This window comes from Phocoena sinus, chromosome 2 (genome assembly GCF_008692025.1).
Source record: "Phocoena sinus isolate mPhoSin1 chromosome 2, mPhoSin1.pri, whole genome shotgun sequence".
NCBI classification, from domain to species: domain Eukaryota; kingdom Metazoa; phylum Chordata; class Mammalia; order Artiodactyla; family Phocoenidae; genus Phocoena; species Phocoena sinus.
In genome coordinates this window covers 175115806-175141785 of record NC_045764.1, presented here as the reverse complement: position 1 = coordinate 175141785, position 25980 = coordinate 175115806, and the positions used below count along the sequence as shown (strand labels likewise).

At 47.3% G+C, this 25980-nt stretch overlaps 1 protein-coding gene across 14 annotated transcripts in view; it reads right to left on the bottom strand.

Moving 5' to 3' along the window:
- Window positions 1-25980, bottom strand: part of PPP2R5C (protein phosphatase 2 regulatory subunit B'gamma) — a 142666-nt gene that overhangs the window by 52722 nt on the left and 63964 nt on the right. For all 14 annotated transcript variants that reach the window (XR_004347962.1, XR_004347963.1, XM_032618809.1 and 11 more), the window contains one exon: window positions 1983-2182. Coding sequence is in view for 12 of the 14 variants with exons in the window: in XM_032618809.1 (XP_032474700.1) it covers window positions 1983-2182 (200 nt within the window). In the remaining 2 variants the exon portion in view is untranslated. The remainder of the gene's footprint in view (window positions 1-1982; window positions 2183-25980) is intronic.

The window sequence follows — 25980 nt, the reverse complement described above, 5'->3', positions numbered from 1 at the left end:
CCTTAACCTAAAATGACACGTTACTGGTCAGAGCCTTGGGAGGGCAGAAGCCTTGGTCACCACTCTACTTCCTCATCTGAAAAAGTGCTCAGTGGATGCTCGGGAAGTGTCTGCTATGCGCTTTAGGAGCAAAATAAAGTGGCCGATACTCTGAAGATGGCTTTAATTTCCGGGTGGGGAACAAAGCTAAGACAGCAGGAGGAGAACCTGGCTATTAGGACATGGTTTTAACAGGGAGACGAGAAGTAGTGATTATTTAATCTAAAAAAAGTCTCAAGGGCTTCCTGTCTCCTAGGTGGTTCTGGTAATGCGCGCCGCCTCTGTGAAACGCACGGGAGAGGCGGATTCAAGCAGGCAGGCCCCACGTGGTGCAAGGGCAGGCCTCTGACCCCAACCCGCCAAGCCTCGCCTCACTGGGCTCCGCAGACGCCTCCCTCCTGGGTTAAGAGTGGGACTCAGGGACTGCAGGCAGCCAAGGCTCTGTCGAAACTGAAAAACCTTCCATACGTGTCATTTAATATAGAATAAACTTACGTGTTTATAAATTTAATAGATGACATATTAGTACATGTAATTCAAAAAGAGAATGAATTTAATATATAATAAAGCAGCATTTAAGATCGACGGAGAAAATGGAATGTTCAACACACAATGTAGGGACTAATGATTTTTCAATCATTTTATACGACAAAGTATATCCCTACCCTGAGCCATTAAAGAAAAAAAAGTTCCAGGAGGATTACAAAATGTACTGTGAACAACAGAATTATGAGAGTGTTAGGAGAAAGTATTAGAGATTTTTCTTTGTGATTCTGGGGTTTGGGAGGCCTTCCAGAGTAATTGAGAGTTGAAACCGAGAGGAAAAAAAAGACATTGCGCAATTTTCCTTAGTCTGAATGGGTGAGGTTTTTGAGGATTTACTGCTCAGTATATGCTTGTGACGGTTCTTCTGCTGGGAGTCTGGTGGAGGAACCCAAACGGCTCTCACAGTCCTAGGCTGACTACATGCTGGTAAATTCTGAACTGTAAGAGTTAACAGTAATAAATTAATCAGGTTGATCTCAACTTTGGATACAACAGATTGTGAACGCAAAAAGAACACGCCTTTCTTTTTCCAAAGCAAACATACTAACGTAAGAAAGAAACATATTTTAGGTCAACGAGTCTAGTCAATTTTGAAATATATAGCTTTGGGGAAAAAATCAGAAACTTAAGGAGTTCAGTGGAAATCAGCATTTAAAATTTTATGTTAAGCCACGAGGACTCCCTAGTAACTGGGGAGTACTATTTCAAAAGCAGACAAAACACCAACAATTCAAAAAAACTCAAGAGAAAACTGGAGTTCAGTGTCAAACGTAAGAGTTTTAGTAATGGTATCACACGAAATGTTTCCAGGCGGTAGTGACTGAGGTCACAATGGGACCTGCAAAGGACCTGGGAACAGGAGACTGAGATTTTGGGGCTGAATGAAACCAACGATGAACTAACTGCAGGATGACAAGAGCTGGGTGCATCTCAGCCCATCAGGGTGGACTGTCCTGACACCAGCTTGGTCCCACCACTGTCTTAACTCCTCCCCATCATTAGAATTTTCCTGTACATGTATGGACAACATGCTTACTTCTAAATTATATATGGGCACTATTACATTAATGTTATATATCTTAAAAAAAAATTTAAAGAGGGTAAGGCAGTAAGTACAAATGGAAGTTCTAACATTTCTACCCCACAGGGTAGTTGTGAGGATTAAATGAGTTAACACATGTAGGGCGCTTTTGCCCCTAGAAGGTCCCTCACTGCAATCCAGGACATATTACAAAGATTTTCATTCTTCGAGGTACAAGTACAAATTTTTGAACAGCAGGATTTTTTCGTGGCAAGTGTCATGTTAGGCTCAAATGTCTTATAGCACAGTCTAAGAATATCAGAGTCCCGTTTGTAACTCAGGTTTGGGACACGCTGGTTAAACCGTAATCACTTACCATATGGACTACTTCTGGGTAAATAGGCTCTGTGATCACATTCCGATTATGGGTGATATATTCTACCATTTCACTTAAAGCAGCTCGTTTTACTTCCTTCCACTTTAGGTCACTTAGTGGATCGGAAACAAAGTCAAAGAGGACACAACACTGACGTAACTTCTGGATAAAAAGCTTCTCTTGATCAGCAGGAGGAACATCTGAAAAGGAGAAAGCAAAGTATATTGACTGCAAAAATGCTTAACCCAGAATTATTGTGAAATACTTTTAAGCTTTCTACTATTTTTATTTCGAATTAATAGAGATTCAAGAAACAAGAGATGGGGCTTCCCTGGTGGCGCAGTGGTTGAGAGCCCGCCTGCCGATGCAGGGGACACGGGATCGTGCCCCGGTCCGGGAAGATCCCACATGCCGCGGAGCGGCTGGGCCCGTGAGCCATGGCCGCTGAGCCTGCGCGTCCGGAGCCTGTGCTCCGCAACGGGAGAGGCCACAACGGTGAGAGGCCTGCGTACAGCCAAAAAAAAAAAAAAAAAAAAAGAAACAAGAGATGGGGTAGGGGTGAAGAGAGGTTAAACATTCCTTAAAGAAAATGAAAGGAAAAAAAAAAAAACAGCTAGTCACTGCTCAGATCATATGCTTCGTATGATAAAGTTTCTATACTTTTTAACTCTCTGAAGCCATGTCCAGAGTCACTGTTCAAAATAAATTCCTTCCAAATGCATTCATTCAACAAACATAACCTAGCACCAATGATCACATGCTGGCACTGTGCTGGGCAGTGGAACAAGAGGCAAAAAACACAGCCCTGGTGTGGGGTGAGGGGCACGGACACCCACACCGCGTGACAGCTGCACACAATAGGTACAGGCAAGGTAAGAAAAGGTCACAGGAAGGATGCTCCCTCAGGTCTGCTGTTGCTCTGAACTTCCAGGGGAAGGGCACGGTGGCCGTCCATCGGCCAGCTGGCAAACAGCAAGTGGCATCAGTGTGGAGCTTGCCCAAACGAGCTGTCACACACACGCTGTGAGGGTCTCCACCCTGGTGCCCCACACAAAGCACATCTCCTCCTCAATGTGGGCTACGGTCAATGCACATTACACATGATGTCAACAATGTAGAAAGAGCGCAAATGATAATATTACTGAGCGAGTGCTTACCAGGGCCAGGTGCCATACTAAAAGCTTTATACATATTTACAAAATGTAATCTTTGCAATGACATAACAGAGACGAGATACAGGCATAGAGGGTCAGTGCAGGGCTGGAAAGTGATGGAGCTCTGTGTGACTTTCTAGAATTCTGGGAGGTCTGGAAAACTCCAATCTGCCAGTGTGAGCTTGACAGCTTTTTTTGGTGAAAATGAGATCAGTGGTGATATTAACGAATAGGGTTTATAGACACATTGACTGAAATGTGTCCAAGATCTGCAAGATGGCTCCGAAGACCTCCATGACTCAGTGAACCAATATTTTCCACGTGATCAATAAATGGTGTTACAGTATCAGTCAAGGGCAAAAGAGCCATTCAAAGGGCAAGAGAGTCCACTGGTTTTTGTTTTTTTTAATTAATTAATTTATTTATTTATGGCTGTGTTTTGGGTCTTTGTTGCTGCGCGTGGGCTTTATCTAGTTGCAGTGAGCGGGGGCTACCCTTCGTTGGAGTGCACGGGCTTCTCACTGTGGTGGCTTCTCTTGTTGTGGAGCTCCGGCTCCAAGCGCGCGGGCTTCAGTAGTTATGGCACGTGGGCTCAGCAGTTGTGGCGCACAGGCTTAGCTGCTCCGTGGCATGTGGGATCTTCCTGGACCAGGGCTCGAACCCGTGTCCCCTGCGTTGGCAGGCGGATTCTTAACCACTGTGCCACCAGGGAAGTCCCAGTCCACTGGGTTTTAATGTAATAAAGTGTATAGAGAGTTTACTAACGTGGTTTCAGATTCCACATTGCAGATTTGTTCAAGAAACTTCTCGTTTGTTAAGTTTTGGTGCAGTATCAAAGAAAATGTCTACAACTATCTGAAGAGCCTATTAAAATACTCCTCCTTTTCCCAATCAGTGTCTTCCTACATTGTTTCAACCAAACCATGTGGCAGCAGACTGAATGCAGAGGCACACAGGAGAATCCAGCTCTCTCCTATTAAGCCAGACATTAAAAAGATTTGCAAAAAGAGAAAATGATGCCACCCTCTCACTAAACTTGTCTTTGTTTTAGGGAATATGGCTATTTTCATAAAAGTGTGATATTTCTGTTAACATGTAATAAGGTTTATTATTTTTAATGAATTAATAAACACACATTTTTTCTGGTTTAATTTCTGGTGTGGTCAGTATTGGTAGCTAAATCCGCCTAAACAAAAGTTCTCTGGGTCCTACATAGCTTTTAGGAGCGTGAAGGGGTCCTGAGACCAAAGCTGCTGAGTGCCCTTCTCCACAACAGCCGGCACCCCAGTGGGCGCCTGGGGGCGGGGCCTGGTGCTCCTGCTTCCACCCGCCTCTCTCTGCCTCAGAGCCCGCCCCGCCCACCCTGCTTTCCCTTCCTGCCCTAACCGCCCCCTCCTGTTTGGGGTTCTTGCTCAGGCCTCCCTCACTGCCTGGTCAGAGAGGACGTACTCCTAGGCTGTCTTTAAGCTCCTACTGCCTTGAACAGGCAGCTACCTTGCTGGGCACTTCTTCCCTATCTAGCTGCTGTCTGAGGGCAGGTCCCAGGTGATTGTTTCCTGGTTCTCGGTACCCCCTAATGCCCAGTGTGGAGCCCTGCAAACAGCAGGCACTCAGCACAGCCACCGGAATGGCCCATTTCCTGGGGAGCTCCCCTAGTTCCCACACCGCAGGCAGAGGTCAGCAGTGCACAGCCGGTCCAAGGGGTGAGGATATGCTGCCTGAAGGGTACTCAGGGGACCATGGGAACCGAACTGTGATCCATAAACCTTCTGAGTCCAGGTGACTGGAATCACTTAAATGAGTAACAGTCACTATAATGTTTGGGCATCTGTACATGCAGATATCCAGCCCTTTTCAATGAAAAGCTCCGTGCTTGACTTCAGTCCTCACTCAATTCTACACCTCTGCTCACCCTCCACTTTGCGAGGATCCTCTTAAATGAGTGCACTTTGTAGCCACAGCCTGTATATTTGGAACCTTCTGGCTTTCTCATGTTCTTGGTGCCGCAGAGAACTGAGAAGCCCACGTTTACCCCTAAGAGCCATGTGATGACGACTCAGCTGCCACCAAAACACTAAAACAAACCCATTATGATAAGAAGGAAGAGCAGAGTAAAATCTTTTTTTTCATAAAATTTCTATCTAAAATTCTTCTAAAAAGCAAGGAAATCTCGACTTTCTGGAAATTGTCAATTCTCCCAGGGTTCCAGACAGCTATGGTGTTACTGTACTATTTTCGTTTATAGTTTATAAAAAAAAAGTTTGTGAGCATAATCTCATGAACTCTTTTATTCTTATTATTATTTTTTGGTTTTTTTTTTTTGCGGTACGTGGGCCTCTCAGCGCTGTGGCCCCTCCTGTTGCGGAGCACAGGCTCTGGACGCGCAGGCTCAGCGGCCATGGCTCACGGGCCCGGCCGCTCCGCGGCATGCGGGATCCTCCCGGACCGGGGCACGAACCCGTGTCCCCTGCATCGGCAGGCGGACTCCCAACCGCTGCGCCACCAGGGAAGCCCTCTTTTATTTTTTAAAACCTCATTTGGTTACATTTACAACTGCACTGTTTAAAAAAAAGTATATTATACCAATCAAATTGAATATAGTTGTAAAAATATTGCATCCATAGCCCCTATCAAATATTTCCACATGGTTTTTGAATGCAAGTTAATTTAGCTTCTTATTGGTCACCATATTTTAAAAATCTTTACTTTCTGCTGCGTTAACAGGACTGCACCACTGGGAATAAAAATGAGTGGAGGTGGTGGAAGAATATGCTTTTCTACCTTTACGTATTCTGATTCTTTAACAGGGTGCGTTCTTTTTGTAATTAAAAAATAAGCTCTTTAAAAACTATTAAGTTAGCACTGCTAATCTTGAAAGAAGAAAAAAGGTATGACAGAATACAACCTGTATCTGACTTTACTGTTCTGATTATCATGTAATGTGAACCAAATGATAAAAACTAACTGGGACCGACACTGTTGGTATATTACACTTTAGTGTTTGGTATTCAAGAGTGCCTGACTCTTAGGTGATAAACCATGACCCTGGATTTGACCCAATTCTTACAATCACTCCTATGAAGCAGAATTTTAAAAAAAAGAATGGATTCTGAATTCTGACCATGAGTGACACTGGCTTACTTTAGTTTTAAACTCTACACGGACTAATAACACCAACATTCTTGCTTCAGGACATATTAATGAGCAGTCTTAAGCCCGAAAGAGAACACCAACTAAACAGCACAATATGAGACAAAATTCTGTAGCCTGTGGGCGCTGTCAGGACCCCCGTGACAGGGCTCTGTAACTAGAAAGGTGTGAAGAGGACAGCTGCCCAGGACAAGTCCCAGGACACCACCCAGAGGCCCAACACCATATTGAGTCCTCTGACCTAAGAGAAAGAGGAACATGGAAGAGGCAATCACCGTTTTGGCTGGAGAACACTGTTAACGTTAATTAATATATCCTTTTACTATTATTTTTCACGTTAAGCGCTGTAACATTCTTCAACACAAATAATATCACAAGTACCTTATGCTTGTATAAATCTTTTCACCCCTCCCCCCTTCCCCAGACTTTTTTCACTGATTTGTTAATGTGAACTTGGGATACTTCCCAATTATTTCAAGGTAAATCCTTGATGATGCCAGGAGCAAACCACATGGACATACTCATGCAAAACCTGCAGGGGGCGAGGAGCAGAGAAAAGACTTCAACCCACGGCACCTGAAGGTGAGAACGGATCATTCTTCTAAAAACATACTTACTAAAGGGAAGCCTGTAATTAACAAATGATGCAAAGGGATGTTTAACGAAGTTACCTAGAGTGGGGGGCAGCCCCCATTTCTGGCTTTGTGAGTGTTCCTGGTCCCACGGTGGAGGAGGGCAGCGTTCTCACGTCAGTGGCACGCCAGACCAAGCTATAAGGAGTGGACACCTCCACTGACCCCTGACCTCCAAAGTGGAGGTGAGCCCTGGGGGGCTACCCAAGGTGATGACAGTAGAACTTCTACTTATATTTTCTTCTGCAAAGAATAACAAAGTAAGATGTACTGATATTTAATATAGGAATTGAGCACTGGAGGTGTGTGCTTGAGACTACTCTACTGCCAGGTAAGTGTGATCAAGGGTCTGGAGGCCACTGCTGGGCAGTGGGCAGGCCTTCCCAAGTGAATCCTAAATGACTGAGCATGTCACAGCTGACTCCACAGGTGTTTTGAGCATTTGGGCACCTCAATTACTGAAGGGACCGACGGACGTGACAATAAATTTTAACCACCAAATTGTACGATAGGACACGATAAGGCTGCATCACTAAACTATCACTGCATGTGAAGAGGCATCATGTGAACTCTATTTGTGAGTAGAAAACCTACGGAAAAAAAAAAAAAAGCGCCAAGCTCACTTCCACATGACACGTCTCGGTGGTGAGGAGAAACATTCCAAGATACAAAAAGGACCAACTTTCAGCAGGACAGTCACAGAAAGACAGGCCTCTCTAGCACGGAGATGATGGCTTTTCTCAAATAAACACAACCCCAATGAGACAAAAAGCCAGAGCTGCACAAACCGCAGGCCCAGAGAACATCACTTGGAGAGAGGCCCTCAGAGGCACGCCCGTAAGGGTGGGAACCACTTCGTGCTCACTCACGTACTCTTCGGCTAAGCAGCTAAGGCAGATTGACTTTCAGAGACCCCCGTGCGTCCACCGCTCCCCGCCCCCCGCCCTCCCAGCACTTGTGCCACCTGCCTGACAGTATGGGGCCACGAGTCTACGAACACGTGCCTGTCCTGAGCCTGCAGACAAGAGACACCACGCAAAACCGAAACCAGCGTGCAAACTCTCCAGAAGGACAGAGCCAATCCTTCCGCTCTGGGGTCCTCGTGTCTTTCCAATGTATTTATTCTTAGTACAAAGTGAGCAGGACTAAAGTGGAATCCGATTACTAACAATTTGGAGTACATATGGGACTCGTCATTAATGTGCACTAATCCACTTAGTTCTATTTCGCATACGAGAACACTTAGCAGATGGCAAGTTTCCCCCCCCGAGAACAGTTCGGCGGTATTACTTTGTTTTTGAAAGTAAAATTCATGCACCATTTTTTTCTTTTTTTTTGCGATACGCGGCATGCCGCGGCACGTGGGATCTTCCTGGACCGGGGCACGAACCCGTGTACCCTACATCGGCAGGCAGACTCTCAACCACTGCGCCACCAGGGAAGCCCCATGCACCATTTTTGAAATGACCATTTCCCCACGGCCTCCTGCGTCTCCTCCGTCCTGGATCAAGTGTCTGCGGACACGAGAGCCCTTCTGCTGCACCATCGCTTCTCTGGGCACCAACACCACGGACTCTCTGAGCCTTACAACGGGCCTTACTATGTGTGAGACTGAGTTCCTTCCCCTTGCTCTGCTTCGCGTCTTGACTATTCACGGCCCTTCAAATTTCCCCTATCAATATGGGGAGAAGAGCTGTCGCTGCAATATTGAATCTTTCAATCCATGAACATGGAATATTTCTCCAATTACTTTTTTCCTTAAGTGTCTTTCAATAAAATTTTACAATTTTCTCCTAAAAACGTAAATCTAAAAAATAAATCATTTTTTAGATTTATTCTTAGGTATTTATTAAGTTCTGATGCTACTGTAAATTGTACCTTTAAAAAGACTGAAGAATTTTCTAACTGCTGCTGTGATCTAGAAAAGAACAGATTTGGGGTATTACTTTTGTATCTAGCTACCTCGACTCTTACTAATCCTACCGGTGTATCTGCAACTCCCTTCGGTTTTCTGTGTATGCCACCCTCTCACTTGGAAATGCCCACACTGTTCTCTTCCCTACCTGAGCAATGCGCTGCAAGGAAACCGCGAGAGCGGCTCCCTCGTCTCCGTGCCCTCTCAGAGGGACGCTCTTGCTAGCTCCCCACCCAGTTCGATGCTTACCCCCAGGCTCTCTAGATAACGCTTCCCAGATTAAGGAGCTGACCTGTAGGCTCAGTGCCACCCCAATCCACATCCAACAGAGAATTCGGTGAAGCGCTAAGTGACTTCTAAAAGGTATTATGTGGAAAAGCAAAGGGTCAACACCAACCACAAGACCCTTGGAGAAGAACGGCAGGGTGGGCGGACTAGCTGTTCCAGAAATCTAGACTCACCGGGGAAGCTTCATAAATGACAATGGCCCAGCCCTGCACTGCCACAGAGAACAGAGCCCAGAACAGGCCTGTACAGATGTGGATAACTGATTTAGGACAGACTGGATTACAGAACACTGACGAAAGATCAGTCTTTGAAAATATGGCGCTGGGACAGAAAGGAAGGAAGAAAGGAGAAAGAAAAGAAGAAGAAATTGGACCACATTATATGCAAAAATAAAAAATAAGTTCCTGGAGGGTTAGGACTTCAATCTGAAAGACAAAACTCTAATGCTTTTAGAAAATAATACAAAAGAATATCTCGTAGAGAGAAAGAAGTAGAGGACTTCTTAAGACCTAAGAGCTGTAATCATTACAAGACTGATATATTGAACTATACAAAATCAAACATTTTTCTTCATCGAGACACCACAAAGAATGAACAGACAAGCCAGAGTGGGGGAACTATTTGAATACATATAGCCAATGAATTAACGTCCAGAATATGTAAGCATTTCCAATAAATCAGTAAGAAATATTCAGAGTACCAACAGAAAAGTAGGCAAACGTCTTAACCAAGCACTTCATGAATATACCCCAAAGCCTAATCACTCGTGAAAGGCTGTCACTCATTAATGGCCAGAGGAATGCAAATTAAAACCACAACGAGAGGGACTTCCTTGGTGGCGCAGTGGTTAAGAATCCGCCTGCCAATGCAGGGCACGTGGTTTGACCCCTGGCCAGGAAGATCCCTCATGCCGCGGAGCAACTAAGCCCGTGCGCCACAACTACTGAGCCTGCGCTCTAGAGCCCACGAGCCACAGCTACTGAAGCCCGCGTGCCTAGAGCCCGTGTTACGCAACAAGAGATGCCACCGTGGGCTTCCCTGGTGGCGCAGTGGTTGAGAGTCCGCCCGCCGATGCAGGGGACACGGGTTTGTGCCCCGGTCCGGGAAGATCTCACATGCCGCGGAGCGGCTGGGCCCGTGAGCCATGGCCGCTGGGCCTGCGCGTCCGGAGCCTGTGCTCCGCAACGGGAGAGGCCACAACAGTGAGAAGCCTGTGTACCGCAAAAAAAAAAGAGAAGCCACCGCAATGAGAAGGCCACGCACCTCAACTTAGAGTAGTCCCCACTCGCTGCAACTGGAGAAAGCCTGCGCGCAGCAACTCAGACCCAACACAGCCAAAAATAAAAATATAAATTAAAAAAAAAACCCACAATGAGATATCACAAGACACCCAAAAGAATGTCAAAAAGTCTGAGGAAACCAAGTGTTGGGAGGAGCTGTGTTCGGCTGGAGGTCTCGCACTGCTGGGCAGGGCTGCGGGGTCTGGCGTCATCAGGGACAGAGGCAGACAAATGTGCCTGTGAGCTGGGAATACAGGACCTTCCGGGAGCTGTAGGGGTGCCTGGTAGGGGTGCTGGTTACAGAAATATTCGCTTTGTAATTATTCCTTACACTTTTTAGTTGTTATATGCGCGCTGTGAGTTACATTACAAATTAAAAAGGCCCCAGGATCCGTGCCTACGGCAAAAGCCCCTCAAGAACACTTAAGAACACACAGGGAGACATGAGCCTCCTTCCTCCACAGCCACCCTCTGCCTCCGACTCTCCTCCCAAGAGGCAAGCGCGGCAGCCGGCACCTGGGTCTCCCAGAGCCGCCCAGCACGCACACTCCAGGCACAGGTATACGTGGCGTGTCCTCCATGACAGCTTTAGGGGAACAGACACCGACAACCTCCAAACTAACCTCGATCTACTTGGGACACGGACACACACGATCCCAGCACATTTCTTAACGTCCCTCTATGCGGTATTTGTGTGGAAGAATTTCAGCTCTGGATATCTTTTTTTTTAATTGAAAAAATTTCCCAATCCAGATGAAATCTAAGTGATCTCTAATTTTTCTAATTATATAAAGTCTCTCCCTCTTCCTCTCAGAGAAAAGATCAGCAATTATGACTCCAGATGTATAATATAAAAATTGTGGTATGACTTATCAGATCTAAAGCAACTGGTACGAAGCAGAGCAGAGTAGGCACCAGCCTTGAACACGTGGAGCCTGTATCGTAAGGAATTAATTAAAAAATTTATCTGACATACACATGCCAGGCACTGTACCAGGCATGACAACAGAGATAAATTTAAACATGATATTTGATCTAAAAGAAAATAACTAAAACATATGAGAAGTGTACTGACGTGTGAGGTGTGATGGGGCCTGGGGGTGGGGGGGCAGGGTGCAGGTGCAGGAAAGGGTTTCCTGGGGTGCACTTGAGCTTGGCCTTGGAGGGAGGGCAGGAGCCACATCAGTTCAGGGAGGCTGAGGCTCACTGTGGAGGGACCGGGGCCACGCTCAGCTGCAAAGACTTTTTCTACAGGTGCCCACTTCTCAAATCGGAGGGCCTTGAAGTTACAGGGCAAATTCTCCTGGAAAACCAATTTTCCTTAAAAAGACAGAGGCTTAAATGAGAATAACAGATTACATTTTACAAACCCTAAATTAATCACACTGGATCTTTAGTCAAACATTTTTCATAGAGGAGCAACTCTGTCTTGTTCATTACTTTGTCCTCAGTATCTAGAACTGGCCAAGCACATAGTGGGACCTCAAGTATTTGCTCAAACTAAAAAAGGCGATCTGAAAGAAGGAAATTCAGGTAATTTAACTGAGCCGGTACCATAACTTAGACCATATTTATATTAAAATAATGACACATGTATCAGAGTAGAATGCAAAGTCCACATAAACTTAGGACAAAATCAAGTTCTTCCAAGAAACTTGGATGCTTGTGACAGGCATTTCAGCACTCTGGACTCTCAGAGGTTTGCACTTTGATAGAATAATCTGAGAAGTACTGTGAGTAGATAGCTTTGATCACAGAGGGTTTTTAAGCAGATGAGTGAGTGACACAACGTGACCTGGGAAAAAGATCTCTTCAGAAGTGACACGGGGGACTGAAATGAGGATGACAGAAGTAGGAAGATCTACTTCAAAGGAGAAGGCAACAGTCTGGGACCAATTTCTCAGCCTTCTCGCGAGGCAGTCATGACACCAAGCACGGTTCCTCAGGGTGCTGGCCTAGCAGGGATCATTTTTGGTAACAATTATCTCTTACTCCATAAATCCAAACTTCTACAACTTGAAAGCATGATAAACATACTGAATGAGACACTCACTTCATGTAGATGATGTGCTGAAACGAATTCTACCCTGATCCTTGGCACCTACGTAATTCCAAAATTGAGTTAATCTTCTCAAACAGTTCCTAACTTGGTTGATGATGTTCAAAATTACAATAAATCTTTCTCAATGCCACAACGCCAAGTTATCACAGTTCAACCATTCTAATGTTTACACTTTCTACGTTAACCTCCCACAGATCAAGTTCCTCTTTCCCTTGCTGTTTTCTCTTTCTTTCTTGGTGGTTCTTAAAACTAGGTCTGACCTACAATCCACAGTGTCTTAGATCTGATGGGACTTCACCACACATACTGAGTCTCTGGTCAGGTTTCTCGATGGATGTTATTCCATTCAAATACAGCCCACGTGCTCCCCGTGTCACGCTCTGTACTACCTAACACAAGGAGCTAGTAACCAGCTGGTACCGCAAAGGGGCCAGAGCGCTCGTCTGGCTAAGAGTGTCGAGCACTGTCTACCTGCTGTTCGGAGAGAAATAACCAAGAGCAGCAAGCCCTCCCTCCCTCCTGCCCTCGCTTGCGCTGGAGTCGCCCTTCTCCAGTCCTTATGGGTGGCATCCCAGTGCGCGGGCAAAGAGGAAGCATTGCCTGCTCTATTAATCTGGAGGTAAATCTGGCGACGCAAGACTGCCCAGCAGCTTCTCCATCGCCACTTTCACTTTAAACAAGTTTTGCTGGTGACAACCATAGCTCGAAATCCACTGTGAACGTTCCCTTTGCAAATCCCAATTCTGTAGGTTATCAGCTTTGTTGCACTCGTTCACTAAGCTTACATCCTCCCTCCCACGGGAAAAGACCTACTACCCCCGGGGCCAAGTCTGGGGTGGAAGTCTACCCAGGACAAGCCGATCTCGTGTAAATCCCACAGCCGACTGGCTTCCCCACAAACGTGGGCACTCCTCCCTCCAGCCTTTGAGACCTTCCCTCACTTCTGGTTTTCCTGCCATTCTTCGGCCTGCCTGTATCTGCACACAGAGAAAGCGGTAATATTCACTTTCCTCGTGACTTTCCACCACTGACCCCCAGCCCAACATCCCTTTTTACACGGTGAAACTACAGCGTAAATCTATAAGGCAGATAGTTTCATTTCAGAAAGCGGTGTCTGAAGCCAAGGTCTAGTTCGCTCCCGTTCTCTGCACCTGAGAACCGGCAGTTTCACCGGGGACGGCGTGGGGGAGGCGTGTGGGGCGAGGAGAGCCGGAAGCAGCGGGTCCGACTGAGGCGAGATAAAGGCCAGGAGAGACTGGTTTCCTCAGAGAAGCTCTTAATTACGGCAAGTGAACCTCTCAGTGAGGGCAGTCACATGGAAGAAACATACTGATTTCTAGCCTAGACCGCACCATAGAGAACATGGTGAAGTCAGGACAGGACTCTAAGCCCCAGGTTCCTTAAGCTGGAAGACAGCGGACACACACGGACATTCAGGACCGCGTCCCCACCTCCCGGCACAGGCGACGCACAGGAGGAACTCCACAGATGTCTGCTGAATTAAAGCCTTGGCTCTCTGACAGTTAAAGATTAAGACAGCTCGAATTCCTAGGAGCACAGAGATACAGCGCCAGCAGCGTTGACAAAGGCCCTATTTCCTGCTTAAGAACCTAGTTCTAGAATGCCTGTCGGGAACAAATTAGACAGACCCTCACCACTAGTACAAATCAGTAAACGTCCAGCACCTCTGGTTGTATCGCCTCATCCTTCACTTAGGCCGGCATTCCTGATAAAGCGTCACACCCCACCACAGCGCCTGCCGACCGACAGCTCTGCCAGTGGAGAAGCTCTTGCCTAAAGTGCAAGGGCGGGCATCATTCCAGGAAAACTGCTTTCACTACATTTCACAAATAAGAGATGGCCAAAGGAAGGCTGCAGAACGTTTAATATGCTTACCAGCAGATAGAAGAGTGTGGAGTTGTGAGAAGGATATCCTGAAAAAATACAGTCTTTTCAGTTTTTATTTGTGTTCTCTACTTCCTTTCTCTGTGTCTCAAATAGATATGAGCGGTTCTTTCTGGAAACGAGTTCTCTTAGGATGGATTCTGGGCTCTTCACGTATGTCTGGCCCAGGGCTGCAGCAAGCCATAAGCCTTGAAGGCCCGTGTGCCAGGTCCTGTGGAGAACGAGCCCGGGAATCAGGGCTCTAAAGTGATACAGGCACCAGGACGCCGGGAACCACGAAATCAGGGGCCGTGTGCGCGTGTGTTGTGTGCCCACCCTCTGGGGAGGTGAAGCAGATAAACAGCGGTGCTGGGACGCCCCCCTCCCCCTCGCAGGAGCCGCCAGCCTCCTCACCTCCTCACCTGCCCACCATCCCATCCCTCCAGGTCTAGTGTTAATTAATTAGTGCTGATGTTTACCTGTGCTGGGTTCCAGTCTTCAGCTCACCCGCCCATCAACTAATCCCTGCTCAGAGGCCAGTCATGAGAATGATACCCCCTGCCCCCGCCCCATCTCCAGGGCTCAGCACACTCTGAAGGCGGGGGTGGCCCACGCCCCTCCAGGGACATGGAGCGGAAGCCCTCCCCAGGGGCTTTCTGATGTCTGACACTGAACTTGGCCTCATTTGGGGAGGACCATGGAGACAAAGACGGGGCACAGCATCCTCCACCTCCGCGGTACGCTCAGCACACAACAGGCGCTCGATGAATGTGCCACGAAAGCTAACGACGGGACAAGGACAAAACCACAGGTGCTCATGAGCAGTGATTCGACACCCCTGCGCAGGGCGTTCTTCTCAGATTAAAGCCTAATACTTTTAGTGCACCATCCAAGGGGTTGACCGAAAGGTTCATTTGCCCTTGCAGAAAAACATGCCACCTAAATATGTGACGTTTTTATTATTAGTTGAAACAAGAAACACTCCTGTGTTCTGGTATGTGTTGAAAGACATTTAGCTGATCCTTTTCTGCATAGCTGATGCCAAATTACATGGCAAATCGAGATGCTGCTGCTACTTGGTTCCTATCTTCTTGACGTGCAGGGTTTGGCGAGGGGGAGAACCTGTTGGCCTAAGGAGGGCTCCGCTTGGCTACCGCGTGAGATGCTCCTGAACCTGGGAAGAGGAGCCCGACCCACCTGTGGGGACGGCGAGGGGCAGAGCTGCAGGCGGTGCCAGGGGCCACACGAGGAGCTCGAACAGGCAGCTGCAGCCTCCGTGTCTCGGGGCGGGACAGGCACGGCCGGATGGGGAGGATGAGGTGCCCCTCCTTTCAGACAGGACGCCAGCTCTCGGTCCTTTGCCCACCTGGGCACCTGCTTCCTGTCTGCCTGTCGGCCTTGCCCGGTCCCCCCCCGGCAGGCTCTTCCCTCTCTCGACCCTGAGAAACCTCTATTCTTGACTGCTTTCTATATTTTAAACCAGAAGGACTTTATTAGAAAGGAGCACACCATAACGTACCCCCGGGGAAGCGCCTGTCTGGACACCGAGGGCACTCACCCGACCCGGGGCAGGATGTGGCCTTTGGACAAGCCGTCCCTGTCCTCCAATGTTGGAGCCACAGTTGAATTTGACGATCTGAGCTGGTGCCATTTGGGAAAACAAGGTACTTCCAAAGACTAGTTCTTTATGGTCCAAGTTTTATAGTTAAATCAAGACAACTGCTGCTCGGGGTACCTTGAGGTCATCACTAGGCACAGCTGCCCCCTTAGTTTCTAACTTTGAATCCTCCACTTAGCAGATATTTATTAAGCCCCCGAGACACCAGGCAGCAGTAGAACAAAGGCATTAAGAACTGGGGTGGAAAGTGAGAATACGTGGGTTGGAATTCCAGCTCCACCTGTAACTACCTTAGTGGCCTTGGGCAGGATACTTGATCCCTCTGGGCCTTGGTTTCCTCAACTGGGAAATGGGGGTAACTACCCAGTGGGGTGGCTGTGAATTAGCAGATGTGATGTGCTAGAGTGATGCCTGAGATGGGGTACGTCCTCAATAAATGGTGCTTGTTTCTGTTTTCTGTTCATCAGATGCAGTGACTTGTTAGCTTCTATCATTCAATCTTGTTTATGCTCCTACCCTTAAAAAATGTCTGTTGCGGAAGAAACGTTTTTCATCCTCTCCAGGCATTTCCAAGCAGGCCACTAATGCACCGCACTCAGCAACTAGATCTGCACCTGACAAAGGACGACTCTCAGGCTGACGGTGTCTGGCTGTGCGTAACGCGATTACACGGATGTTCTGGCGAACAGGGCACCGCGGCCGTGCTCTGCTGCTCTGGTTCTCAGAATAGTGTTGGCGCAAGGGCAGCTACTTAACTGTTGGCCGAGAGGGGCTGAATGGACCCCAAATCCAATTATGACCCATGTGCCTGCTGGGTCATGGAGGAGCCAATCTCCCTGATGAGTTCATGGACGTTTTAGACTATCAGTTTGTGGCGTAACGGGATTTGAGTGGAAAAATATCCTTAAAATTTGGAAGGTTTATAAAGGATTACGGTGGAGCTGGGGTCTTTTGGGGGGCAGGGGTGCTACTTGACGCTTACACGTGTACGAAGACAAGTTAAGCTGGAAAGCAGCAAGCAGACTAGGGTGGCAGGAGACACTGCTGTGTCCCGTTTGTGACCAGTTGCTTGGCATTTCTGGGCCACAGTTTCTGCGTCTGGAAAATAAGGTTCTTTCTGGCTCTGTAAGACTACGGGCGAGCGCTTCTCTCAAAGACCAGGGTGCCGGCAGCAGTTCCCAGAGGGCGGAAAGATGAAAATACAACAGGTCTCTAGAATGGGTCACGTATAAGCGGGCACCACAGGGAGGAACATATAAGAAACCAAGGGCCTGAAACCTTTCTGCATACAGCCGACCACTGGTCAACATGTATTACACATTTCGGAAGAATTCTGGTTTCAGAAAAATAACACACGCTCACCGTAGGATAAATAAAATCCAAACAACACAAGGAAGGCAAGCTCAGCGAGCAGCACTGTGGGCATTCTGGTGCACACCTGCCGGGGCGGGGGGTGCTCTCCACGCACACAGATGTGCTGACGTGAATGACGGAGCTACTGAAGACCATGCTTCATTCGCTCCTGTGTTTACCTTACTCAACCCTCTGTCAAGAATGTCCTGTAGATCAATAAACAGACCAACATATCTTTAATTGTTTGGAATTTCACTGTCCACGTGTGCTACAATTTAACAAATCAAACCTTCTAATAAGAATAAATCTTCTCATGGTGTTTTTTTTTTTTTTAAACAACGTGACCAAAAATGCTTTATGATTAATGATGGAACACATTTACCTAGTTCTACTTCCTTCTAAAACCTCACTAAAAGTTCAGTGAAGGGCTTCCCTGGTGGCGCAGTGGTTGAGAGTCCGCCCGCCGATGCAGGGGACACGGGTTCGTGCCCCGGTCCGGGAAGATCCCACATGCTGCGGAGTGGCTGGGCCCGTGAGCCATGGCCGCTGAGCCTGCGCGTCCGGAGCCTGTGCTCCGCAACGGGAGAGGCCACAACAGTGAGAGGCCCGCGTAAAGCAAAAAAAAAAAAAAAAAAAGCCGTTTAAAAGCAACAATGGGGGCCCAGTGGTTAAGAATCCGCCTGCCAATGCAGGGGACACGGGTTCAAGCCCTGGTCCGGGAAGATCCCACATGACGCACAGCAACTAAGCCCGTGTGCCACAACTACTGAGCCCACGTGCCACAACTACTGAAGCCCACGTGCCTAGAGCCCGTGCTCCACAGCAAGAGAAGCCACCGCAGTGAGAAGCCCGTGCACCACAAGGAAGAGTAGCCCCTACTAGCCGCAACTAGAGAAAGCCCGCGCACAGCAACGAAGACCCAACGCAGCCAAAAGTAAATGAAATTTTAAAAATATGTATATATATATAAAAAAAAGGCATCAACAAGCTCACAAAATAGTGAGGATTTATAGGATCAACAAGAAAAGATAACAGAAACCAAAGAGATGAGCCCTGCACCAGAGGTCGCCTCCTGGGGGAGCAAGGCAAAAACGGACCCAGGGCCCAGAAGGAGGGGAGGGGCTGATGAGACCCCCCCCCCGACCCCAGGTCACTAAATATAAATATATTTAGTGAGAGAAACGGCAGAGCAAATGTGGCAAAATGTTGACAAATGAGTGAAACTTGATAAAGAAAATTCTTTGTGCCATTCTTCAACTTGTAAATTTGAAATTATTTCAAAAAGTTAAAATAAGAGCAAACAAAACGACAAATTGGGAACGAAAGCTGAGTTTTACAGAATGCCGTCTTCACGTTTATTGAGATGTTCCCATTTGTTTTCCTTGGCCTGTTAACACCACGATTCTCTCCTTCCCATCAGGCTGGCTAGAAGCATCTCTCCCCTCTCCTTTCTCCTTTCGCTGCTGTGGCCCTCCTTCCAAAACCAGCTCTTGGGCTTCATTCCTTTTCCCCCAGTTTCCTGATTCATTTGTTTCTGCTTCTGTCTTTAGAGAAGACAGTAATTCTTTAATTTATCTTGGTCCTTTTCTTTCTAAGCGTTTAAGTGATTTCCTCTCATCCTTACTTAATAATCGTGTCACACGTCAACTCCGTGAGCCATCACCTTGTTTCATTCAGTCACTCACTGGAGGCACCGTGGCTCTGGCAGGAGAGCCCAGGCCCGGGACAGCTGGCCTGGCCAACCCTGTCCTTCGCTCCTAGGCAGTGTGTCGAGCCTGTGCTTCGCCCTCCCAAGAGTACAGCGAGGATGATGACAGTATCGATGACAGACAACAGACGGGATGCGCTTATAAACAGTCCTTGTAGCGCGGCTGTTACCTTTACCAACTTGTTCATTTGAGGATGAAGCTTTCCAAAGGCAGGGAAGGGCCTGCTTTTATGGGTTTCACTCAAGTGAGGGAGACAAGCAAGTAAAGCCAAAATCTCAACACCGCATAAACAAAATGATTTTAGGAAAGAAGAAACCCTAGTGATGGGTTAGATGAGGCGGGGGAGGCCTGTCCATGGAGACAACTCGGGGCTTAAATGCGGACGCTAAGGAGCAGCCAGTGGTACCGAGATCCAGACAGGGCCACGCCAGCAGCAACGAACGCCCTGTCTGCCCTGAGGCCTGGTTTCTACCTTTGCATTTATCCCCATTTTTATTGCATTATGAAGAGAGAATATGGTTTCTACTTATTTCAACTTGTTGAAAATTGCAGAGGTGTTTTTTTGTTGTTTTGTTTTAAATATTTATTTATTTAGGCTGCGCCAGGTCTTAGGTTAGGTTGCGACATGCAGGATCTAGTTCCCTGACCAGGGACTGAACCCGGGCCCCTTGCATTGGGAGCACGGAGTCTTACCCACTGGACGACCAGGGAAGTCCCTGCAGAGGTTTTCTCTGCGAACTATTATTTGTTAGATGTACAAACCTTGTGAGCACTTGTTTTCTGAAGTCTCCCTGGTCCACCATGATAACCTGTAGTCACCACCTGATCTGGGACAGGTAGGGCCATCCAGGCACATTCCACCCCCGCTCCCCCAACCCCGGCCTTATCAGTTTTTGTTTGTTTTTTTTGCGGTACGTGGGCCTCTCGCTGTTGTGGCCTCTCCCGTTGCGGAGCACAGGCTCCAGACGCACAGGCTCAGCGGCCACAGCTCACGGGCCCAGCCGCTCCGCGGCATGTGGGATCCCCCCGGACCGGGGCACGAACCCGCGTCCCCTGCATCGGCAGGCGGACTCTCAACCACTGCGCCACCAGGGCAGCCCCTTATCAGTTTTGTCTTGCAGTCCTTCTAGCTCTGGACACAGAACCACCTGGGTAAATCGCATATGTTCACGGTAGCTCTGCCATCCTGTGCACTGTGCACTTTGGCGTGGTGAAGTAATCCTGTCTCACTGAATCTTATTTTGCCTTGATTTCAACTTTGCCCACTATTAATGTTATGACTTGGGTTTTTTTGCATCTGCCTAACATATCTTTACATCCTATTTCTTTTTAATACCCTTTAATATATGACCCATCTCACTGTAGGATTTAAAGAAGTTAGAAGAACCATGTTTGTTCAATTTGTTACATACAGTAGTATACATATAACGGTAAATGTAACTTTAAAAATTATGGAAATAATCCTTAAATTTTGCTAGTCTAGAAAAATGTATGCAATACCCCAGCCAGACATTTAACATTGGATTATATTTAAATAAATTTATTCAGTTTAAATAGTATTTTGGAAAAGAACTATCTTCAGACCCTTGACATATAATCCCTGGAATATAACTTCCCAGAACGACAGAATGACATGTTTACGGTAATGATAAAACCAGCTGTAAGCGTGTGCATGTTCCTAGAAGCTGCGATTCTGGTCTCAGGCTGGCAGGTCGGCAGCCCAGAAGGGAAGCCTTTGCCTGTGGCTGCAGTCAGGCCTGGCTGCCACTCTCTCTCCGCGGGCAGGTCAGGGGACTTCCATCCCCAGCTCTCCGCCCACAGTTCAGCTAAAATCCTGTCCAGCTTCCTGGCCTCAGCTGCGTGGAGCATTTCAGATGCTTTTTTGCTGGGAGTCTAATCCTATTTAGTTTTGCTTGGGGACTGAAAAATGTCCTTAAACAATTTTGAAAATCTAATTTCCTACTGTGTTTTATCTTGCTAATTTTCCATACTATCTTCACTTTTAACTCTTTTAAGGAATACTAATAGCTTACCATTACTGAGTACTTACTATGTGCCAGGTATTATTATAACTCCTCTAAGCCCACGAATCCTGTTACACAAATGAGGAAACAGATCCGCACAGAGGTTAAGGGTGACAAGGCTCAGAGGCGACAGGGCTGGTGTCTGAGCCCAGGCAGTGTGGCTTCAGAGCCTCTCAGAGGCCTGTGGGAACAAGGAGCATGCCTGTGAGGGGACACTTCTGTCCATACTGGTACCATCCAGTTGGCCAGGAGCCCTTTCAAATATCCCAGGCTGGTCCCTATGCGCTGCCTGCTCCTTACAGGAAGAATCAAGGCCTTGACGTTCCTGGTCAAGATAAAGACTGTGTCTGTCACCCAGTCTCTGCAAACCTTAATAAAACCTTAACAAAATATTATTTCTAAGACCTTAAAAGCTCCTCAGAAAAAACTGTGAATTAAAATCAGTGGTGCCTAATATAAATAACTTTGACATAGGCCAAGTTCCCCATTAGCCCATATCCTAGACGAGAGGGTGGGATGTACAAAGGAACCCTTTAAACAAGTCGTCAGATGTCTGGGATTCTGCCTTAACTCCAAGTCTGACCTAATAACATTACCGCCAACTAAATATCCAGAGCATCCACTCCTCCTTCTACCGAATTCTCCTGAATACTCAGCCGCCTGCAAAATGTGCCCCAAGCTGCATGTCACTCCCTTAAGGGTTCCCTGGTGTAATTCGCCCACCAGCTCTCAGCCAGTGCCCGCCCCTGAGGCACTCCACCCCACCCACTTCTTCCCACTCGTGGCCACAGAACATCGCTGTCACAGCACCTGCCAGTCTTCCTCAGATGGCCCCGGCCAAGGAGCTGTGCTCGCCGCATCAAAAGCAACAGTGCTGGGGCCATCAATCCGGCTGCAGTCAGAGACCCCAAACCCTGAAGACAGAGGCTGCACTTTCCGCTTACTGTGAATGTGCTTTGAATACACTCCTAAAAGTAAAATCCTTCTCCAGGACTCTGGCAAGAAAGGCAAGCAAAATAGAAAACCCTGCCAGACTTTCTAATCTTCCTCTGAGGCTTTTCTATCATGTGCTCACAGTGAGCTGTATTTAAGAAAGTGAATTTCCAAAATTTGAGGACTTTTTCTCATGGCTTTTTGGGAGAGGAGAGGGTATTAGAGGGTTAATTTCTGATTTTTCCCAGCATATAATAGTCACTGCTCTAATCTCCAACCAGATTCCCGATAAGACCAAATTGGTATCTTAATGCATAAATCCTTTGTATAAATGCCCCGAAGCAACTTGACAGCAGCCTGGGCATTAAGCATGCATTATACGACCTCACAGTTTTAAGAGACCTGGATGCCAGGACGGGCAATGGGGCTCTGAAGTCTCACCTACGAGACAGTGAGTCTGGGAAACGAATTTCTACTAGAACCACCACCTCAACTTGAGAGGGAAATACTTTCTCAGATTAATTACTGGTGGCCTGTGGGATGTCAACAGCCGCACTTAGATGCCTAATCAAGTGACATTTAACTTAATGTCGTGATCTTTCTTCTTCTCTTTTTTGAGAAGACTATTTTGGGCCCAGATTGGAAAGACCACTTCCTCCTGAAACTGGCCTCGGTATCTCTGTCACCGTTTCTAACCTCACACACAACCTCCACGGCCTGAGCACAGAGACGAGGAAGGCTGGACGGAGACAAGGGCTTTCCCGTCCCACAGACAGGCTTCTGGGGGCTACGTGAGTCGCTGCACTCTGGCCAGGCGGACAAGGTGACCCTTTGCATGTGACACAACCGTCCTGACTGGACCGTATTTGGTCAATCAGAGGAACAGACCATTTTAAACTTTGGATTCGATGCAGATGGGAAGTCAAAACCAAAGCACTCTGAGCCACATTAGAGCGAAAATTCAAAACAAAAACATATTTATAGTACTTTGATGTTTCCAACGGTGTATTTACAAACATCTTGCTACGTGATCCCTATGACAATTTGGTGAGAAATCTGTTTTGGAAGAGTCAGTCGCCCTGATGGTTAGCTAGGAGAGATGGAACTCAAACTCAGGTCCTCTCACTCCATCACACTGTGTCCTCTCAAAATAAACCAAATGAACATAAGGGAGGGGTCCCTTGGGCTAGATGATCAGAGCCAGGAATGAACGCAAAATTTAAGATTAGTTACCCACGGTGGTAGTTTCTGAAGGATTATCACGCCACATAATTAAATTAGTCTTTTTAGGCAGCTTTCTGATCCTGTAACAACTTGTGCCAAACTTCGAGAGTCCAGGAATCTCCTTGCTGACCTGCAGTAACCCCATCTTCTTAAAACATCTGCTCCAGTCAAACCAGGCTGGCCAAGACTCCTCGGCGCCAGCAGGGCTGAGTGCCTCTCCGGCTAACGAAGACCCCAGCACAGGCCCACTGTCGGCCACGGGGGCAGACCCAGGCTGCAGGTTTCTCTAACGCCCAGACCCCACTCCCATGCAGCCTGGGCCAAGAGAAAACAACTTGATCCCAGGGAAACGTTTTGGCCAAGTCAAAGCTCTTCCCCTGAAAAGTGAAGTGCCAATAATCAGCTTTCACTAGCTGGGATATGAATTTGGAAACAAGGGAAGAACCGGGCAGAACTACTCACCGTGGCTGCTAACACGACGGGTTTTAGTACGTTCCAGACTCTGTGCCAGGCGCTCACACCCTCTTCTCACTGAGTACCCACAACTATTCCACCGCTGAGAAATGTTACTATTCCCAATTTGCAAATGAGGAAAGTTACTCAGGAGGTTAAGTAACTCACTCGAGCTATACCACTGAGCAAAGGCTTAGAGAGATGCAGAGAAATTACCCGGTGAATGAGGGCACAAAGAGGCAGTGACAGTGAGGCTAGGGGGTGGAGGAAGAGGGCAGGGAAGGCGAGAGTGCGGCCGGAAGTGGACAGACAGCTGTGAGCTGTGCCGCTGTGCCCTTCCCCGAGGGCTGCCGGAACCCAGACCTTTCAGGCTCCAAGTCCAGCTCCACTGGGGCTGCTGTGTTTGGAACCAAACAGGAGACTGGGGGGCTCTTTGGAACAGTCTTCTTGGAAGGGACTCAGTGGGCCCATCCCAGGGTTTCCGCGCTTCAGGCGTTCACAAACACCTTCTCGATACCTGCCACATCTGTGCGCAGTCGTGCTATCGTTTACTTGGTGTTTTTACTTAAGTGGACACACCCTTTTTCCTAAGCCCTGTCCTAAGCAACAATAATCCAAGAAATTGTGGATCTGACATGCTAATTACATATTTTTATATTCATCAACGTATAACTTTTAAAATAACGTTCACTCAAAATCATCTCTTGTACCACCAGCAGTGCACACCGACCATACTTGGAGGCATCCTGGGCTACCCACCGTATAAAGAACAAAACAGAAATCCTCTTTCAGCTGGTTCACGGTGTTCTATGCTGACTCTCACTACCCAGCAAAATGCATGCTTTGGAGTCACCTCTACGGCCGTGAATGAGAAGTAAGATCATTCAAGCCCTATCATACATTCTTACGGAGGCATCACTTCCTCTCAGCCTCTGCTGACCCCCTTCCAGTCTTTGGTTCTATAAATAAAAGACTATTTAGGAACCCAGTGTTAGAATCTCTCCATCTATCCCAGGCAATCAATTAGTTCTTTTAGGTTTTGCCTTCAAATCTACATCATAATATTGCTGCTAAAATAAGAATGTCTTCAGACAAATTAAACCCAACTTTAACCAGTGTAAGTAACAGACGAATTCTTCTACTTATTTAAGGAAATGACTACAATAAGGTGGGCAGGTCCCACCTCACAGATCAAACAGGAAGGTAAGCACCTTCCTTTGTGCATTTTGCATTGGTTTTAGCATCACAGACTAGAAGGAAGCTTAAAAAGATGCTATGCCCATTGGGCCATCAGTAGCATAATTTTTTTTTCTGAAACTGTTAAGTAGCTCCATTCAAAGGTGGAACTGGCCCTCCAAACTGGCTTCTAATAACTTTTTTTCTTTAATATACTGTTGCACATGTTCTAATGTTTTAGGCCTTATCAAATTCTTTTTCGGAAGTAGCCAAAATTTAAACAATCAAACGTCTTATATAAACACGCAAGCACGTCTTATACATTAGCCTATCATAGACACCGACAAGAAGGCTCATATTTCGTTTGTGGTAAAACAAACAAGACAAACACCACCAAAGCTGAGCAAGGTGCCCTTCCTGCGGGCTGCTCACACCCTGGAGAGCTGCCACTACCGCCCTATCACAGGGCTTTGCAGTTGTATGCACCTGGATTGTTTACCTTTATATTCCTCACCTGGTAGGACAGGTATGACACAAAAGTGCTCAGAAACGTGTGCTGGGCGAACACATTTACAAGAAGGCCCCAGTAGAGCTATGTGTCCAACCCTGACCCCTGCACCTGCACCCCTGCATTTCTTCACCTTCCCGCGCTTTGCTCTGCCAGGTCACCCTCACACTCCCAGCCCATCCCGGCCGCTGAAAGCCCAGCTGGTTGGCAGGTGCCCCCTTGGCACCTCATCACCCTCTCCTCCTGCAGCCCCATGCAGCTCTAGGGCCGCTTTCATTTGTGCTTCCCCAGATGTTTACTTCTAATTATGCTCAGACCACAAACGCCCTGAGGGCAGAGGCTCTTGCTTATCTTTGTGTTCCTTGCTTTATGGACTTGAATTACCCATTTACACCTTTAAACTCAAGTATCTGATAGAAGAGCTATAATTCGACCTAACTCGACAGAAAACCTGTGTCTCTTTTAATAGAATAATAGAGTCACGTTAAACTTCAACTAAATACCTTTTGCTAGAAGTGATCCACTTCATCAGACATAGGCTTCGCACAACACAGAGCTGCACAGCATTCCCTTCAGGGGCGCCCCATCAGAAGCCCTAGCGCCGGTGACTTTTTGGCTGCTCTGATTTACGCTGA